We start from the raw sequence: 15,722 nt of genomic DNA, 5'->3' as shown, positions 1-15,722 counted from the left end.
GTCTCGGGGCCACTCACCACCCACCGGTTGACGATCTCGGACTTCACCGGCTTATTAGGTTTGCATAATTATGTTATATGTATCGGATAACTAATTCCATGTAATAAATACAACTGGTATAACTTATCCCTTTGCTCCTGATTTACTAACTATTTACACCCAATAAGCTAAGCACCAGTTAGCGACCACCGGTGCCATCGGTTCCTGACATTATCGTAGAAATAATGCAATTTTATATTATTGTATTGTGACTTATTTTAAATAGCGGTTATTAATAATAATAAGTGTGGAATATAATTCTTAACAAAATAAATCATTCTTCATTCTTGGATTTTAAAGTTTTGATTTTAACACCAATTTGTCTGCATTCGGATTTCGGATATAAAATAATGTTTTATTATTTTTTAAAAAGACATATTTTGTTGAATTTATGCTGCTTTTTAAGAGAATATTTATCAAAAAACTTACAATAATAATCTTTACAATAAGGGTCAGTCAAATAATACATTAATAATGAAAAAATAGTTCCAAAATAATTATACATAATTGCGATATAAAAACTAATCACTGGAATAGTACACGCGTGCGTGCAGTGCGAATTGGAACGAGATCCTTGAACAACAGGAGCCGAGTTGGTGCCGCCACCACACTACGACTAGCAGCATTATTTGTGCTCGAGCTCCACTCAATCGCAGGTCTGCACGCTAGTGAACATCAGTAGTCAGTCCACCAAGAGTGAAAGTTAGTGTTTAACATAGACAAGCCGGTGGTGGTGGTGCTCAAGTGCCTCTTCATTTTCCTTCAAGAGCAACCTGTCTCACTCACAAATCGGGTAAGATCACGTCATTTTCGTGTCTCCATTTAATTACATTTTTTAAGGGAGAATTTGCAGTCCTTTTTGATTCCCGATTCATGCTTTTTTATCGTTGGGGGGCTTTCACAGAACAATAATAAATTTTCTTATTATTTTTTTCCCATTCATGTAAAGATTACTCTCGTTGTTTATGGTCCTAATTGTTAAAAAAAAAAATACCAATACGGTATATAAATTATCCAATTATGCATTTATCACTTCTTCACTCTTAGTCTTGTATTTATTTAAATTTGAAATTAAGCATAATTTTTTGGCTTGAATAACACACAATTATAATTTGAACTAAACTTATAAATTATACAATTGACAACAAAAACAATAGCCAAACTTCGATTATATACTTAATATAAATTCAGTATTCTTCAATAAAGAGTAAACAATTTTTAAGAATAACATTTTATACATAAATTGAGTTTTATAGATTTCACATACTGCATTTTATTTCAACAAAAATGAATATATAATTCTTTTTATTTTTTTTAGCAAATGCAAAAGCTACTTAAAATTTTAATTTTTGCTCTCAACATTATGGATAGCATGTTGAGTTATGTAATTAATGGACGTCCAGATCATGACATGACATGTTTGGTTTCTTACGTTTTTTGTCCAGCACACTTGGTTCAGTGGATTGACCTCCACAGCTCGACCTACGCACTTTTTTTTGCATTTTGTCGAAAAGGTCAAGGCTATATACTTTTTGCGGTTGGCTGGAACAAAAATCAGGAAGTGTTTTTGCAAGGATTTATCTTCCAGCTATCGCAGAGGTCAGGTTTAATTAAAAAATAATTATGTGTTTACTCATTAATTTACTGAATGAATCCAATTTGTTCCCTGTCAGTCAAAAATCAAGTACAATTAAATATATATGCTACTTCTCAAAGATGTACGGGAGTGGGAAATTTTATTACTCAACAAGAATTGAAACTACCTGGCATAGCATTTATGAGGGTATTAATTTTTTTAGTGCAGCATTGAAAGTAATTCAACTAACTTAGAAATTTAAGCTTGCTCGATGGCAATATCATTAAAATTGTAAACAATTATTTTCTTGATCAAAAAATAAAATTTTTGATTTCTAATTTTTTCTTCAGTTGTATTTTTACAGTCTAGATTTTACCATTGCCAAAAAGAAAGAATGTCTTTGGCTACAGCTTTCTCATACTTATTGTAAAAACAAATTGGAGATGTATATTCAAGATTTCTTTATTTTGTTAAGCATTATATACCACATAACATACAAAGTAATAACCGCTTTTTAAAATAAGTCAATATACATCATTATTTAAACGATAAAATTCGTTCAAGTCATAGAATTTGTGTTCTAATACAAAAGCTTTCACCATTTTAACAAGAACCTCGTCATTTTCGAGGACTTTTAATGATTTCGGTAATGCGTTAAAAATTCTGGGGATCATAATTTCCGGGTTTTCTACAGATTATATATTATGTCTGATGCAATAAATTGTGATCTAATCTAATAAGGTTTTTGTTTCTAAAAAAAATCATCCTTAAAATTTGCAGCACTCCTAGAAAACCATTATATTTCCCAGCTATCCGTGAAAATTAAATAATATCAATTAAAGGAGCCTCGAAAGCAACTCATCTTTAGCTTTTCTTTCAATTTAATACATTTTCATTAATCTTAATTACAAAAATTTCAGAGCAATAAAATAATGTTTTAGAGGGTTTTTTTATGTTTTTATTCCCATTGTCTTATATCTTATATGGTAATCAAACCATGATTATATTCCTCATGAAAGTTGCAGATCATAGTATCGAGCAGCGCGTTTGCTCATGAAATAGGGTCGCAGTAATATGTTCCTGAGGATGATTAAAACATTAAAAATTATCACGATCATAATTTGTGGTGAATGTCGGGCTCAGTCGTCTGATCAAAAGCAAGTCTTGGTTTTCTACAGGTTTATTTATTGCATATTATATTTTTTTAAATACGTCAACGAAAATATCTTTAAAGCGAGTTTTTTAATTCAAAATATGAATTTGTGCATGAGAATGAGCTCAAGTCAAAATATTTTTTGGGGGCTGCAACTTTCCACAATAGGAACAACTTTAATGAGATGAAGAAAACAATAATCTACCATTATAATTTATAATTCAATCATAGTGTTTTCTTAATGAAGTAATAGACAATGTTATATTTTTTTTAACTGAATTAAAGCAGGCCAACGATATCAAATTTGGTTGACATTACTTTAAAAACGCAGCTGGTAGATGAGGTAACCACTCGTATGGATTATGCGACCTTTCTGAATACAGAGATTGCATTCAACAATCCTTGCAAAACATTCACACAAGAGAGCTGAATCTATGAAATTTTAAGTATGACACAATCCATAAATATTGATGTTTGCTTTGTGCAAATAATTAATTACAACTTTTATCAGCGGCCACCAGTTTCTCTCTTGCCGGCGATCATCCGATTTCATGTGTGTCGAATTGCAAAACAATCATTCACCGCACAATATGCAACAAATTTCCACACAAAAAACCACTAGATTGTTGCCAACGGTCTATAAAATTTACAGAGTAATTGACAGATTACAGATGTTTAAGTGGTTATCAATGGGGGCCAAATGCAACAATGAAATCAATTTTCACTGTTTGAGGGCCATTCAGAAGCGGTGCTTTAAAACTGGTACCGCTTCTGATTGGCTAATAACACATTTCATTGTTGCATCAAGCCCCCATTGGTGGTTATATTCAACTTTCTACTCAAAAAGGTTTTAATTTAGCTATGATATTATTATGTTGTTGACTATACGCGCTGAGTTGACTGAAGCGCGCCTTGGTCTAAATGAATTTGGTCCAAAAGCTTCGAGCAAACGCATATTTATTTTCAGCGCTACCAATAACTTCTGCTCTATTTTTATTTTATTTCATCCGAAGATATCTTGAGAAGCACGGACAATTAATTTCTCTGTGAAAATTTTTCAATATTAGCAATATTATGTGTATTTTCTGAAGTACAAATTGATATATTTAAACTTTACTGAAAAATAAAAGTTGCATTTCATATTTTTTTTTTTATAATTAAAATATAATACTACTTTAAATGATTAAATTAAAGATATTTAATAATAATAAAATAATAATATCATTGGGCATTCAAAATAAATATGCAAAAAATTAAAATTACTTTCAAGCTAGGTGTTACAAATTGCTATCCAGAAACATTGTGCAGTAATTGAATTGACTTAAACCTAAACGAATTAAATCATTAAATTTTGGCAGACAGAATTTTATGGCTTGTATATTAAATGGAAAAAGTTAAAAAATATCATAATGATGCATGAGCAAAAAAATCAATAATTTGAGGTTTCACTAATTTTGTTTGCTATAATACAACCTTTTATATTTTAAATTTTAACAAAAAAAAATATCTTTAATTATCCATTCTATAATACATTATATCTTTGAATAAACAATGCGCAGGAGTTGGAAGCACTGAAAAAAATATGCGTTTGTTGGAAGCTTTTGGACCAAACGCACTGAAAAGTGTCTAATCGCTTCTGGTCTAGACTGAATGCGTTCGGACCAAGCGTTTTTGGACCAAATACATTCAGACAAATGAGCGTCTAGACCAAATGCAATCAGTCTACTCTGCTCGTTTGGTCAACAACATAATTATATAAATAAACAACAATAATAAATAAATACAAAATTTAAAATGAATTATTTTGGATGTAATAATGCATGTAATTGCTCGCTATAGTCAGATAAAAAATGATTTCACAGTTGTCACACGTTGCAAAATATTAAGATGCTATGCGAATTCCTGTCAAATTATTTTGCAATTAATGCATTGTAAAAAAATATCTTTTATCTTTTGATCTTATTCTATCTATAAGTGGATTACGAAGGAAAAATTATATGTAATATCACTTCTTCTGACACAATAATAGAGAAGGAATAATAATTAATATTATTTTATGTTTTCAGAAAATACATATTATGCAGACATTGGAGTGATCAATTTATTAGAGCGGATTCCTACTTGCGTTGGACCTGCCTGAGCGAGATACCGTAAAAATGCGTACCTGGGTGCTACTCTTGTTGCTGCTGCAGTCGCCTCTTTTGCTTGCTCACCAGACCACTGGTGAGTGTCTCTCTATTGCTGCTAATTTTTCTCCTGATTATCAAACGAATTCAGAAAAATCCAAAATTATTTTCATGTATTCTTTTATCATTTGCAATATTTCATTAAATTATTTTCCACCTGCACTCGTATTTTTGTTGCATATCACACATCAGTTACTGACGTCAGCTACAGTTGAAATGAAAAGCGAAAAGTGAGAGCAAAAGCTTACACACAAATTAGGTTTAAATTTCCTTCCTCCTTGAACTTTGCCTGAAACCATATTACTCGCAAAACGACTTACATTCAAAAGTGTCAAAAAGTGCTGTATCACGGTTCATTGTCTTACAAAAACTAAAACGATTTTTCTCTCTTTTTGTGACCGTGACCAGACTGAACGGCACCTTATATATAGCCACCTGCCACGACGAGACTTTGCTGTGTATTTATTAAACATAACTATACAGTATAATCCAAACACAATACGCAGGCACCTGGTCATCTTTGGATGTTTAGAAAGTTAGATAAATTTATTTGTGGCCGACAAGAAGTGCACGCTATAGCTTTTGCTTTGCGCACTACAGAATGCAACCTCGCATTTCCGGATTTATTTTATCACCTTCGGCGTAACATGATGAGAGCTATTATAAGCTTTATATTTAACCAAATAGTAATTTTTTATGGAGTTGATTCTATACCAAATTATATGTGCCATGGTTTCCTTGTTTCTCTGTAAAAAAGAAAAAAACTGTGGTACACATACCCATACCACAATGTCATCGGACTAGTGGCAGTGAGCTTGAGGCTTGAGGATTGCTAAAAAGTAAACATTTAATCGTCGTCCTGCTACATTTGAGGAGTGAGAGAAGAAGCTGTCTCTGGTATTTAGTTCCCTCTTCGAATTAATGTAAATTTGTTTGTAAATACCCACATTATTTTCAAACAAACAAGTGAAATTCATGATTATCAGACAAGGGGATTAGCATGTTCCTGCCCAGACTTTGTTAATTTCTAAGCAAAACCCTTTGACTTGTATGGCTGCTTTGTATATAACAAATTGCCTGTTTCGATTCGCTTGGAGCTTCAATACAAGATTTTTTAAGCTAGTTTGAGGCGTTTTTTTACATACACACACATTTTACAGCAAAGAAGAGTGTCTTCAACTAATTGATGAATTGTAATATTTTTGTTGTTTTTTTACTCTTTTTTTACTTGTTTCATACTATGTTGCAAATGCGGCGCCTCGCAATGAGTAAGTACATCGTGGTGACGCCTCATAAGTCAATAAATAGCAATAATAATAGTAATAACTATTTCCAATTTACTGACCATCTTTTTGGGGCCAACAATTTTTATTATTTGAGAATTATTGACGCAAAAAAAAAAACAGGTTTGAGTTGATTTCAGATCGCGGAACTGCATTATGAACCATAGTTAATTATTTTTATTACACTCTGCGACGCATTGGGAATCAGTAAATGAGAGAGTGTGTGCAGCGCGTGTAATTATATCTTTTAATTCCCGGCCTCGCAACAGCTCGGCCATTATCGCATGACATGCATATGTGCGCTATATATTGACGAGAAATTACGAATGCAATATATTGTCTGTCGCCGCTCCCAGGAGCGTAGGGAAATGGGAACTCTATAATCGGTTGCCAGTAGAGCAGCTCCCGCACATTTCTACGGCCGATGCACATCACGATCAGCCGTCCTTTTGCGAAATCACACTGCGCAACTTCCTTTTTTGTTGGGAAATCTGCGGCAGTCTGCGTGCAGACTAACTAGAAAAATAATTTGAATAGGTTCTGGCATAGAAATAGGAAGCTCGTAAACACGTCCCGCCTATACCGCCTACTATAACATTACCAAATAGTCATAAATATATCTCCTTCTTTGGTAAAATCACCAATCACCCTGAAAAACGTTTTCATGGAAATTCATTTTGTAAATTTAATTATCATGGTAAATAATTCAGGTTTTTTATCATTTAGTTTAAAATAAAAATACTGTTTGTCTTTTTTTTATTTGAATGCAGTCTGGCTGGTGCACTAGGGGCGAACAGACGCATTTTCACTTCGCTCCGCTGCTCTGTTCGACTCGCCCTGGCTCCAGCTATAGATTTAAAGTACGCTAGAGGATTTAAGTGATTTTGCACATCAAGATGTCTCTGCCGTGTGATGTGTGCAAAAGAACCATCGTCAAGGACGTAGTGAAGTGCAAGGGCTGCAACAAGGCCGTGGCTCACCCGGGCTGCGCTGCTCGGACGCGCGCGCCCGCCCTGTGGGCCTGCAGCAACTGCAGGACGAAGACGGACTCCCAAGGCTCCGCTCGAGGCTCGCCTGCGCCCTCCGAGTCTGGTGAGCCCACCGTCCCCTGGCCGCTTTGGAGGCCAATTTGAACTCGCGCTTCGACACTCTCGGCGCGCAGTTCAAGGACACAGAAAAAGCACTCGCTTGAGTGAAAAGTACGAGGACCTTTTGAGGGAGTACGCCGAGCAAAAGGCCGTGATCGCCGAGATGAGAAAATCTTTGGACAGCGTCCACGAACAGCTGCGAGAAAAGGACGCCGCGATCAACCAGTTATCCGGCCGAATGCACATTGCCGAGCAAATCAAACTCTCGGAGAATTTGGAAGTTCACAACATGCCTGTGAAAGAGAACGAGGACCTGTACGAGGTGGCACAGGAATTGGCAGACCAAGTCAGAGCGCCGCCCGTCTCTGAGACGGTTGCGGACATATTTCGCATGCCCGGCCGGCCTACCCCCGGGCTGCGAACGACTCACCTCGTGCACCGGTCATCGCCAGTTGCAAGATGGCTTGGCTGGCGGGGAGGCGAAGACTGCAGCAGCCGCAGGGCAATGACGTCACTGGTGCCCCTGCACCCTCCACTGCTGCTGCCGCCGCCGCTGCCCAGCCGCGCCGGAGTACGGGGTTAAAGATCACACCTTTTGGTCACAAAGGTGCTTGGGACACTCAACAACCCGACCGAACACACTAGGGGAGTCCACTCACTGTTCAGGCCTCACCAGGCCAGGACGCTCAAAAGTGTGTTTTAGTGACCTATTCCAAAGATTATTTCTGAACATATATGTTGATCTATACAGACTATACAACTCCCTTGTGAAAAATGAGAAGGAAATTGAAATCATGAAATCGCGTCGAACTTATATTGCTTGCAAAAGAAAGTGCAGCTCGCGGCTGAAAGGTGAAGTGCAATGCCACAGGCACCGCGTTGTTGCAAGTTTTGCGCTTAAATTGCGTCGGTGGCGACATAAAGATAATCAGCTTCGACTGCTCCCATAGAACGCATCACGTTTTCACCTTTCCCCGCCGCGATCAGAATGCAAAAATGCATCTCTCTCGCCAATCAATCAAAGAAGGAAAACGATCGAGGGAGCCAAGACATGTGGATATATTTTGCTTTAGCATACAATTTTGTTTCTCTCACGCTACAATTTGACGTTTCTCCAACCCTTTCGCTTTCACTTTTATTCCAAAATTAGAATGAGCCACTTATCTTATTACATAAAATTGATTTTGACAAAATTCCCAATTTTTGATTGATTTCTCCTCAATGAATCTGAAGCCCTGGAACGAACTGCCACCTGCCCTCAAAAACTGTCCCTCAAGCAGCAATTTTTCCTCCCTCTCTGCAAGGTGCATTTGTGAAAGAAAAGTTACAAAACTTGCAATAAAAAAATTACCCCCCAAAAAATATGAGCTTACCTTCTGCAAGCTCAAAGGGGCACTTTGTATTGGCTTTACAAAAAAAATTAATTTATTAATATCGTTATTTTTTTTTGTATACAATAGACATAGTGTAAAATTGTGTGAGTATTTAAAATTTGTTAACTGTAATTTAGTGACCTATTCCAAAGATTATTGCACATGTTGATCTATTTGGATTAAATATTATCTGAATCTGAACTCTCATAATCAGGCAAATATCAAGAAACGTCATGAGTGTTTGCAAAAACATGCAAATCCAGCGGAAAAATCAGGGAACTTTTGTTGGCAAGCATCGGTATTATTAATATAATATATATTATTCAATTAACTCGTTTTTAAAATGAATGCACACGCGCTTGTAATTGCTTTCACATTTATGTTTCATGAGTTTCATCACATCGACAATGCAAAAAGCAATAATTAAAAAGATTCCACTTCCATTAATTTAATTTGGACTGCAAATGCAAAGAATCCGAATTGTTGTTTATAATTTTTAAGGACATGTATCAAATTTAAAAATACTTTTAGGACACCTTGAATCACTACATGTACTTAAATAATTTTGCAAGTAGACATTTTGCCCGATTCAGGCAATATTTGAGGCCGTCATTCTAATAATTTTATTCTTATTATTACATGAAAAGTTGGATATTTATTTCATTCCTTTGAGCACAAAATAATCATTAAAAAGCAATTATCTTCTTTTCTCAGAGGTTGTCAAATCAGAAGATGCCGCCGTAATGTTGAGCTGGTCGTCGCGGATTATGAATTCGATGCGCTCGCTGCTGACATCGGTGATGTCCACTTTCACCGGAGGCAACTGGGACGGCCCGTCATCTACAGACGCCCTCGATAGACAGAGTCGCAACCTACCCAAAGAGCAACCTAAAGCGGAAGCCCTCGTCGAACGCACAGAAGCTGTTCAGCAAGTTGAGGTGAATTTCTATAAAATTTTATGGCCGTTTTGAAATTTTTTAATTCGACAGATTTCGAACTGGGAGTTGATAGAAAATTTGGTGATTTTATTAGTTGAAAGGCTGAAAGCTACATATATTATAGACTAAAGATTGTGTCATGAGAGCGTAATTTTTTTTTTCAGACAAATGAAATCGAGCCAAGTGAAGTTTCCCACGCGCCGTACCGGGCAAATCTAATCATTGACAACTTTAGTTGTTTTGGGTGCCGAGCAGCCATTAACACGCTAATCACCCTAGCCAAGTCGCGTCCTTCACACGCTACAGTCCACAGTGCCCTCACCCTTCTCTGTTCAACCTTGCGAATCCAATCAGGCAAAGTTTGCTCAGCAGCCATGGAGCAGTACATTGTAAATTTCAATTTTACTACTTAAAAATCCATATAAATTTTTGAATAATTTCCAGGGGGTATGTGATTGAATTTTTTGTTCCGTCAGCAGTTGAGGCAAAATAGAAAATTCGCTCATGAACTTATATTAGTGTGGCCGTGATTTTGAAAATGATTTATGTTTTCCAGCCCGAGTTTTACTACATCCTGAGCACCGGTGAGGTTGACGCAACGCGCTTCTGCTCCATTATTTTGCAGGGCTATCCCTGCAATTCGCCTGACCTTCGACTCCAATGGAGTGTCCCGCTGCCGCCGCCTCCTCTGAAGAGCACCAACAGAGTTGTGCGTAGGCCCATGGTAAATATTTAAATGATAAATTAAACAAAACATGTCTGAAATTTTTGCACGTATTGACAGGCGCTTCTGACGCCAGTTAAGTTCCTCCACTTGACGGACATTCACTTTGACCCCGAGTACCAGGAGGGAACCAGCATTAACTGTGGAGAACCTCTGTGCTGCAGACCTGAAAGCAGGTACTTGCCTGAGCACCGACGCCTCCAGAGCTTGGCAGACATTGACAAGGCAGGCTATTGGGGAGAATATAGGGGCTGCGACATGCCCTGGAGAACCATCGAAGCAACCCTGAACCACATTGCTGAGGATCATAAGGTGCAGTTTCTAACCAACATAAGTTGAATACACATTCTTGATTGTTGACAAATTTTTCATTTCAGGATATTTCTTACATAATTATGACTGGTGACCTGCCTCCACATGCAATCTGGGATTCAAGCAATGATGAAAACACCTTGATTATAAAGGAGCTGAACAATGCTCTGGCAAAACGGTTCCCCAATACCCAAATCTATCCAACTATTGGCAACCATGAGGCTCATCCTCTGAACAGGTTGGTGACATTTAGAAAATAATCAAATATACTTTTGCTGCCAAATTGGGCCAGTGATTTTTAGTAAGTTGTTTACTAGAGCTGGCTGCCAATTCTCTCCCAATGTGACTTGTTGCAAGAGAATAAAGGAATTAAAAAATAAATTTAATAAATCAACATTGTTAAAAATGGGTGCCCATCTCAGCGCGGACCTCTCTTGAGCGACTTTTGTTCGCCAGAGGTGCTGCTGTTCTCATTATTTTCTATTTGATGTATGACCAATTTATGAAGAAGAAACAATAATAATAATAATTGAATTACTTGCTCTACAATTGCTAAGGTACATTGGTCGCAGAGAGCAGCGCTCATTTGCGCTCAAACCAATAGCAAAAATTCCAAAATTTGATCAAAAATTGTAACGAAAAACTGTTTTTATACCAAAAACTTCAAAACTGATCCTAATTTTGGAAATTGAAGTTCATCCTCATCATTTCCAAGTGCCGATATATACAAAATTTGTCTAATAAGCCGCAATTCCTTCAAAGAAAAAATATTTTTGAGCGCAAAGCGCGAGCGAGCTCAACTTTTAAAAAAATTTGAGCGCAAGCCTAAATTGTTGAGCGCACCCATGTATGGCCGTTGATATCTTTGTAATAATTAATTATAATAATTTTTTGCAGCTTTGGTCCGCTCAAACCAACTGGGCCAACTAACATGACTACCAAGTGGCTTTTTGACGCTGCTGCCGACGCTTGGTCTCAGTGGCTTCCCCAGGATGCTCTTGAAACTGTACGCCAAGGAGGATTCTACTCTGTCCTTGTACAGCCAGGATTCAGAATAATCGCCATAAATTCAAACTTGTGCTACATTTTAAACTGGTAAGCTTAAAATATGCCATAATACAAGATGCACAATTTAATTTCTGCAATAAATAAAATTTTTAATTCCTAGGATTGTCTAAATTTTAAAAGTATTAAAAATTTAAAATGATACAAGAGGCAGTCTAAAATATAAAATTATTTTAATTAAAAATGTGATTGGAGAAATTGAATTTCTTAGCCTTCAGCTGCCTGCGCAAAGTGCTGTGGCTGAAACTACTGTACTATATATGTCTAATGCAATAAATTTTGATATAATCTTATCTAAAGTAGTGCATAGCATATTATATTTAAATATTGAAAAATTATTTTTCTGAAACCGAATACAGGTGGCAAATATTCGAGTACAAAGATCCGTATGGAATGCTGAGCTGGTTGGTTGAGGAGCTCAAGAAGGCTGAGGAAAATCAGGAAAAGGTCCACATAATTGGCCACCTTCCTCCTGGATCAGTGGAGTGTTGGGGACTTTGGTCTAAGCAGCTAGACAGAATAATCAACAGGTTTGAAAACAGGCCTGACTTCAATAGAAATTAATAATTTTTCTATGATTCCAAATTAAAGATTTCAAAGGACAATTACAGCGCAGTTTTACGGTCACACACATTTTGAGGAATACAAAGTTGTGTTTGCACCCAGGTCTAGAAATAGGCCACTTGCAAAACCAATCAGCACTGCCTACATTGGAGGAAGCGTCTCCACCTACACAGACCTCAACCCCAATTACAAAGTTTACTACTCAGATGGTGGTTACAAGGGCGCCAGTTGGGTAAGAGAAATTTAAATTGATCCAGGAGATGAAATTATGCTTGTTTCATTATTTATATATGAATTTTCTGTATTCCCGATATTTGCTTTTCGTAAGTTGTTCTTTGTTACAAGTTCACATATTTTTATTTTCTTGAATTAGCATAATTGCTGGATGTGCCCTTTTCTAGATTTGTATTAATTTTGAACAAATTTTTTTAATGCAAGTTAAAACAGACTACATTGTTGGGAAATTGCATATGTAGCGCCGTGTTCTTCATGAACTTTATTTTGGTTGGTTTATTACGAGTTACGGCCTGGTGATTTGGGGGTTCTCTGAGCAGGCTGAGGAGGCAATTTTTGTGGCGCAAAAGCGTGTTTGATTTGTGCGATGGTGGGTGAGAGATATCAGCCTGGGCCCACCATAGTCTGCTCGGCGCGGCCACTTTTCAGCAGGTTTGATTTGTTACCACTGCTCCTTGAATCTTGTAAATTTGTTAGAAGGTTTCCCAATATTTTGTAATGACTAGGGATGAGCATAGTTGTGAAACAAGATTAAGGAGTTATCTTTGGGTACCGGTGCAGACGACTGCTATTTCAAGGCAGAGCCTGTTGATTTGCATGGCTAAATGATTTAAATAACTTTAGAATGGTTTTGTTTTACCATCAACTTAAAAAAATTAATTGCATAAGTTGCTAAAAATCGGGTATTTCCAAATTTTTTATTTTAAATTAGGGAAAGAAACATAAGGTGTTAAGAGGTTGAAAATAAATTAAATACCTTGTATAAAATAGATTACCAGTGTCGATTGGGGCAGAAATGCTGTTTAACTTGTTTGGAAATCTGCTCAAAACTTTTGTATCGACGCATAAGAGGAATTTATAGATTTCATGATTAGTTTGTAAATATGATTCTTTTTTTAATCGTCTATCAGGAAAAACACCAGGTCTTTTCTTGATCCAGTAGCAATTAGCATATCATAGCAAATGGATGATTTGCAACAGTGTAATTAAATCTGTAACATCACTCCATAAGGCAATAAAAAATAGTACAGTTTATAATTATTTAAGAAAAGAATTTAAATCTCATTACTTTAAATTAAATTAATAATTAATGCTTTACAATGAATCCCAAGTTTTGGTAAAAGAATTTATAAATAAATGGGTTAATTTGTTTTATTTATTGTCTTTAAAAAATTGCTTGAAATGTTGCAGGATATTATTGACCATGAAACATGGATTTTCAACCTGACCGAAGCCAACCAGGCTGGTCCAGAGGTGCCACTTAGATGGTTCAAGCTTTACTCGGCAAGGAAAGATCTGCAGCTGGCAGATCTTTCCGCCACTGAGCTTTACAAAGCCGCACTCAGGATGGTGCACGATGACAAATTGTTCGAGACATTTTTTGGGTAAATGTTTTTTCAGCAATACTTTTGTTAGGCTCTTCGTCGTAGCACCTTGAAAGAAATTACTCAACAATTTAATTTCCGTAGGATTACTGTAAAAAGAGGAGATACTTCAATGAAGAAAGGTTGTGACTTCAGGTGCAAGGAGGAGATTTTATGCAATCTGGTGACTTCTGATTATGGCGACTTAAGTCACTGCAGTGAAATTAAAAGAAGAATGCTTGCTAGGAGATAAAAACACAATATAGGTGTTTGTAAATTATGTGTAAAAAGTTAAAATAAATATTCATCTCTACTCTTTTCCATCTGCTTCTGTACAGTGCAAAACTCCATTGGTTCGAATACAATGCGAAACTTGATTGAAAGACTGAAACTTGATGGCATAAAATAACTTTTTTTTCCAGCGCCAACATTTGTTTGTTTGTTTGTTTTTTTTTTTTTAAAAGATGCTGTTTTCACACAAAGAGAAGTATTCAGTTATGGATATCTTTTATTGCAATCTTTTTTTTTGTGAGAGAATTAATAAATTAATTGAATTTAATAAAATAAATTTAATTTGATTTTGCTTGTCGAAGTTAGTTTTATTCACTCCCGGGGGAATTAAGTAAAAATAATGCATAATTTACATCAAGTTGAAAACGAAACCTAAATTTCCAAATTCACTCACATGACCATGCGCTCAGAAAGTCTCAATTACATCACTCTCTCATTTCACCATCCTCGTCTTCTTCGTCCATTCCTCTGATATACAAGACGTTGTTACACCTCACCAGAACTTCACCCAAGTTGCCGGTGCAGACGTGGTCTATATACTCTTCTGTGTTGGCCAGCTGAATAAGAATGAGTTAAAAATGATCCATTGAATTATTAGATTTATTTCCAAACCTGCAGATTCATGTAACCATCAACAGATACCAAATATCCTTTGTATTCGTGGCCCCATTTGAGCTTCACCATCACAGGTTTGCCAGTGAGGCTGTTGAGGAAAGGTTTCGGGTTCATGGGCATTGTCTGCAAAAGAAAATGTATGTACATAAAATAAATTGTTGTAAAAAACAAGAAACGATGTACGTAATAGAGTAGAAATGTAAAATGCGTTTAATGTGCAAGGGAATTCCTGTATGATGGACTCCGCTCTTGCTTTAATGCTTTTTATTGTTGACTCCATACTCTTCAATCAAAATTAATGTTGTTTATTCGTTCACATTGTTATAAAACATTGTTTACAATCAATTGTTGAGAACAATTTATTTAAAAAAAGGAATTTTTTGACAAAACGGCACCACCACTAGCAAGAATTATGCTAAAACTTCCGAGATCAAAAAGACCAGACCCCATCCGCCGCAGTGAGCCTCAATGCAATTAAGTATTCTCTCGCCACAAGACAAACAAGAAATGGAAAAGACTCAATAATTGTAATAAAATAAAATATTACTAACCGCCATCGTGAAAGGATTTATGGAACTTCAGTTGCCAAATATTGAGAAAATCAGCAAAGAGAGATCACCGTTTGCGGCAACGCTAGCGTCGTTAGCGATGCAGACGGTCCAGACGGACATAAAACATAAACACACACGAGCCGCACAAGCACGAGCGCAGCCGGAGTCACGTGATCGGTGGCCGCCAATCAAAAGCTTGGCCCTCTATCTAGCCAAGCCCAGAGCTTTATCGTTCTCGCCGCTAGGTGTTCTGAGGCGATTCTGAGGTTTCCATTGTTGAGCACGAGGTTGACGAGGTTCAATTCGGTCCAGGTTCTGTCTGTTCGGTCTTGTCCAATAAAGAGTCAGTACAAAAATAATACGACC

General features: G+C 36.5%; 2 protein-coding genes across 3 annotated transcripts; one reads left to right on the top strand and one right to left on the bottom strand.

Moving 5' to 3' along the window:
* Nucleotides 1–676: 676 nt before the first annotated feature.
* On the top strand, nucleotides 677–14,477 carry LOC132194796 (sphingomyelin phosphodiesterase-like). 2 transcript variants are annotated; one of them, XM_059616298.1, is made up of 12 exons: nucleotides 677–832; nucleotides 4,835–4,991; nucleotides 9,413–9,636; nucleotides 9,801–10,025; nucleotides 10,193–10,360; nucleotides 10,421–10,672; nucleotides 10,738–10,910; nucleotides 11,570–11,767; nucleotides 12,097–12,267; nucleotides 12,329–12,533; nucleotides 13,727–13,920; nucleotides 14,005–14,477. In XM_059616298.1, exons 2-12 carry the CDS (start codon nucleotides 4,925–4,927, stop codon nucleotides 14,150–14,152), a joined length of 2,025 nt encoding a protein of 674 aa, XP_059472281.1. In that variant the 5' UTR covers nucleotides 677–832; nucleotides 4,835–4,924; the 3' UTR covers nucleotides 14,153–14,477. The 2 variants fall into 2 exon arrangements, with proteins under 2 accessions (XP_059472281.1, XP_059472282.1); XM_059616299.1 differs by lacking the exon at nucleotides 677–832 and adding an exon at nucleotides 3,292–3,421.
* On the bottom strand, nucleotides 14,004–15,520 carry LOC132194797 (small nuclear ribonucleoprotein F). The gene is made up of 3 exons (XM_059616300.1): nucleotides 15,357–15,520; nucleotides 14,803–14,928; nucleotides 14,004–14,747 (listed from the first exon to the last, which is right to left on the bottom strand). The coding sequence occupies exons 1-3, from the start codon at nucleotides 15,360–15,362 to the stop codon at nucleotides 14,616–14,618; spliced, it is 264 nt and encodes an 87-aa protein (XP_059472283.1). The 5' UTR covers nucleotides 15,363–15,520; the 3' UTR covers nucleotides 14,004–14,615.
* Between the last annotated feature and the right edge of the window lie 202 nt (nucleotides 15,521–15,722).

This window comes from Neocloeon triangulifer, unplaced genomic scaffold, assembly GCF_031216515.1.
Source record: "Neocloeon triangulifer isolate White Clay Creek 2 clone unplaced genomic scaffold, ASM3121651v1 ptg000008l, whole genome shotgun sequence".
NCBI lineage: Eukaryota > Metazoa > Arthropoda > Insecta > Ephemeroptera > Baetidae > Neocloeon > Neocloeon triangulifer.
Note: the sequence above shows the minus strand (reverse complement) of the source record. Positions and strands in the feature narration are given on the sequence as shown.

What these genes read in the sequence shown, in the direction of transcription:
- LOC132194796 (XM_059616298.1), top strand. Translation starts at nt 4,925, where the DNA reads ATGCGTACCTGGGTGCTACTCTTGTTGCTGCTGCAGTCGCCTCTTTTG. An exon ending in AAGCTGTTCAGCAAGTTGAG is followed by an intron (nt 9,637 to 9,800) that starts GTGAATTTCTAT and finishes TTTTTTTTTCAG; the next exon opens with ACAAATGAAATCGAGCCAAG. An exon ending in GAGTTGTGCGTAGGCCCATG is followed by an intron (nt 10,361 to 10,420) that starts GTAAATATTTAA and finishes ACGTATTGACAG; the next exon opens with GCGCTTCTGACGCCAGTTAA.
- LOC132194797 (XM_059616300.1), bottom strand. An exon ending in ATGGTTACATGAATCTGCAG is followed by an intron (nt 14,748 to 14,802) that starts GTTTGGAAATAA and finishes ATTCTTATTCAG; the next exon opens with CTGGCCAACACAGAAGAGTA.